The sequence below is a fragment of the Bison bison genome, unplaced genomic scaffold, assembly GCF_000754665.1.
Source record: "Bison bison bison isolate TAMUID 2011002044 unplaced genomic scaffold, Bison_UMD1.0 scf7180017864032, whole genome shotgun sequence".
Classification (NCBI taxonomy): domain Eukaryota; kingdom Metazoa; phylum Chordata; class Mammalia; order Artiodactyla; family Bovidae; genus Bison; species Bison bison.
In genome coordinates, this window is record NW_011494604.1 from 5,039,930 (window position 1) to 5,043,868 (window position 3,939).

At 34.9% G+C, this 3,939-nt stretch overlaps 1 protein-coding gene across 1 annotated transcript in view; it reads left to right on the forward strand.

Annotated features, from left to right (window-relative positions):
* The window catches only part of SENP5 (SUMO1/sentrin specific peptidase 5), a 46,222-nt gene that overhangs the window by 21,052 nt on the left and 21,231 nt on the right, over positions 1 to 3,939 (forward strand). Inside the window, exons 3-5 of the mRNA XM_010834350.1 lie at positions 634 to 739; positions 891 to 1,029; positions 1,284 to 1,331. Of these exons, the coding sequence (XP_010832652.1) occupies positions 634 to 739; positions 891 to 1,029; positions 1,284 to 1,331 (293 nt within the window). The remainder of the gene's footprint in view (positions 1 to 633; positions 740 to 890; positions 1,030 to 1,283; positions 1,332 to 3,939) is intronic.

Here is a 3,939-nt window from a genome sequence, read left to right on the forward strand (position 1 = left end):
CCATGATCGTTTTCTGAATGTTGAGCTTTACACCAACTTTTTCACTCTCCTCTTTCACTTTCATCAAGAGGCTCTTTAGTTCCTCTTCACTTTCTGCCATAAGGGTGGTGTCATCTGCATATCTGAGGTTATTGATATTTCTCCTGGCAATCTTGATTCCAGCTTGTATAATAACTATCAAATTGTATGATATTAAAAATGCCTTAGAATTCGTCCTCTTTTGAGATGTGAAATTTCATACCTTTATCAAATAGTAAATACAACTGACAGTGATCTCAACAATTCCCTCTAATTGTGAATTTTAAGAAGATAATTTCTTCAGTTACCAAATGTGATAGACACATTTAACCAGGTGATTAAACCGTTTAGATTTTACCTTTAGGAAATTGGATTCTTCTCCAAGGTTAAGGTACTGAAAAATGTCAATCTTTGTAATTTCAGCTAGCTATTCTCTTTCTAGCAATCCAATGTGAAATGATACCTTATCTTTTAAAAGATTTATTTTTAGCATAATACATTTAGTAATGTAATTTAAACATATGTTATATGTTGGGTATAGATTAAGTATTGGGACAATGACTTTGCTGAAAACGGCTGTTTCCATCTTATCTTTTCTTTCTTCCTTTATTTAAGGATTCCTAGATGAGGTTATGAAGAAGTATGGCAGTTTGGTCCCACTCAGTGAAAAAGATGTCCTTGGAAGATTAAAAGATGTCTTTAATGAAGACTTTTCTAATAGGTTTGTCGATGATGCTTAAGTTAAGCCCTTGAAAAGAAAATTATTGGCTTATAGGACTTTTCTCTTGATTAAAAAAAAAAAACCTGATACTTAACAATAAACTGAGTTAAACTTTTGTTGTTGTTTTACTTTCAAAATATTTCTGTTTCAGAAAACCGTTTATCAATAGGGAAATAACAAACTATCGGGCCAGACATCAAAAATGCAACTTCCGCATCTTCTACAATAAGCACATGCTGGATGTGGATGATCTAGCAACCCTGGATGGTCAGAATTGGCTGAATGACCAGGTGAGTGTATTGTATATTCTCACCATAGAAAAGTTGCAGAGGATGTTGGACAATGAAGTGTAAAATGCAACATCTGGGTTGACCTCACAATTATCTTTTGGAATCAAGTATTCTTCATTCCTTACTGAAGTGACTGCTCACTCACCCAGTATTAGAAAGGTTTGATTACTATTAGCAGTAGCTATGTTATTCCTTCTGAGTGGATGTTCTGAATTGTATGTGGGGTTAATGGGTTTTATATTGACTTTTTATAGGTCATAAATATGTATGGTGAGCTGATAATGGATGCAGTCCCAGACAAAGTAAGTGAAAACTTTTTCTACAGCAGAGAGGGTCCTATGTAAAAAGAAGAAAGAAAGCTTTTTCTTTTAAAAAAGAAGCTTTTCTTTTTTAAAAAATTGTAATTATTTGATATTTCTTAGATTTTTTTAAAAAGATGTTTCTCTTGATCATGTGCTAGAATTGGGCATAAGTTCTATAAAATCATGTGAGCATAAAGTCATGCCAGTGTTTTCCTGCTTATTTATTTCAGAGTGGGTGTATTTTTTATATTTTTGATATCTTGGGGAGGCTTTTTTTTTTTAACATGCACAAAAAGGACTGTTCACTTTAAGCATTTAAATTTAACTTAAAGAATTTTTTTAACTTAATGTCTTATTCTCTTAAAAAATGTAGTAAAGTGTGTTCATCTTCACTTTTTCTTGGATTAATCTTTGATACTCAGTTTAAATACAAACTAACCCCCATTAAACTCTAAAATTCCCTCAAGAGCTTAGTTACATATCAAAAAGCTATTTTTTTTTATTTAATATATTTTGTTTCTGAATACTGATTGCCTGATTGGTAGCCATTAATTTCAACAAGCAAAACCTTTCCAGTAAAGCAAAACCTTTTTAAGTACTTCATGAACTTTCATAAGTCTAATAATTTAAACAGGTAAATATAAGGAATCTCAGATTCCAACACTTTATTAATAGAGACAAAATGTCATAACTTTCCACTTAAAATAAAAAATTGATTAAACATTTTAAATTGGAATCATGAAGCTAATCTGTCAGATTCTCTATTTTGTCAAATTCTCTTAATCAAAGTGTAAATCTAAACATACAGATGATTTTTAACATAAAAGTATTCATTTCAAAACTATAATTTCCCTTTACCACCACTGCATTTCATTCTAAACCTTCACGGTATAAAAAAAGACACAGCTGAAAGTGGTTCTCAAAGTATGGTCGCCAAACCAGAAGCATCAGCATCACGTGGGAATTTACTAGAAATGCAAATTTTTGAAAAAAGTAGGGAAAACCACTAGACCGTTCAGGTATGACCTAAATCAAATCCCTTAACAATTATACAGTGGGAAAAAAAAAAAACAATTATACAGTGGAAGTAACAAATAGATTCAAAGGATTAGATCTGATAGTGTGCCTGAAGAACTATGGACAGAGGTTTGTGACATTGTACAGGAGGCAGTGATCAAGACCATCCCCAAGAAAAAGAAATGCAAAAAGGCAAAATGGCTGTCTGAGGAGGACTTACAAATAGCTGAAAAAAGAAGAGAAGCTAAAGGCAAAGGAGAAGAAGAAAGATATACCCATTTGAATGCAGAGTTCCAAAGACCTGAATGCAGAGTTACAACTCTCTCTCCAAAGAGAGTTCTTATCTCTCTTCCAAGGAGAGATAAGAAAGCCTTCCTCAGAGATCAGTGCAAAGAAATAGCGGAAAAAAATAGAATGGGAAAAACTAGAGATCTCTTCAAGAAAATTAGAGATACCAAGGGAACATTTCATGCAAAAATGGACACAATAAAGGACAGAAATGGTATGGACCTAACAGAAGCAGAAGATATTAAGAAGAGGTGGCAAGAATACACAGAACGATACAAAAAAGTTCTTCAAGACCCAGATAACCACCACGATGATGTGATCACTCACCTTGAGCCAGACATCCTGGAATGGGAAGTCAAGTGGGCCTTAGGAAGCATCACTACAACAAAGCTAGTGGAGGTGATGGAATTCCAGCTGAACTTCAATTTCAAATCCTAAAAGATGACACTGTGAAAGTGCTGCACTCAATATGGCAGCAAATTTGGAAAACTCATCAGTGGCCACAGGACTAGAAAAGGTCAGTTTTCATTCCAGTCCCACAAAAGGGCAATGCCAAAGAATGTTCAAACTACTGCACAATTGCATTCATCTCACATGCTAGCAAAGTAATGCCCCAAATTCTCCAAGCCAGGCTTCAACAGTATGTGAAGTTCAGATATTCAACCTGGATTTAGAAAAGGCAGAAGAACCAGAGATCAAATTGCAAACATCCTCTGGATGATCAAAAAGCAAGAGAATCCCAGAAAAACATCTACCTCTGCTTTATTAACTATGCCAAAGCCTTTGACTGTGTGGATCATAACAAACTATGGAAAATTCTTAAAGGGATGGGAATACCAGACCACCTTACTTGCCTCCTAAGAAATCTGTATGCAGGTCAAGAAGCATCAGTTAGAACCAGACATGGAACAACAGACTGGTTCCAAATCAGGAAAGGAGTACCTCAAGGCTGTATATTGTCACCCTGCTTATTTACATTAGAGAGCAGAGTACATCATGCAAAATGCCGGGCTGGATGAAACACAAGCTAGAATGAAGATTGCCGGAAGATCATCAATAACCTCAGATATGCAGATGACACCACCCTTATGGCAGAAAGTGAAGAAGAACTAAAGAGTCTCTTGATGAAAGTGAAAGAGGATAGTGAAAAAGTTGACTTAAAACTCAACATTCAAAAAAGGAAGATCATGGCATCCAGTCCCATCACTTCACGGCAAATAGATGGGGAAACAATGGAAACAGTGACAGACTTTATTTTTGGGGTGCTCCAAAATCACTGCACATGGTGACTGCAGCCATAAAA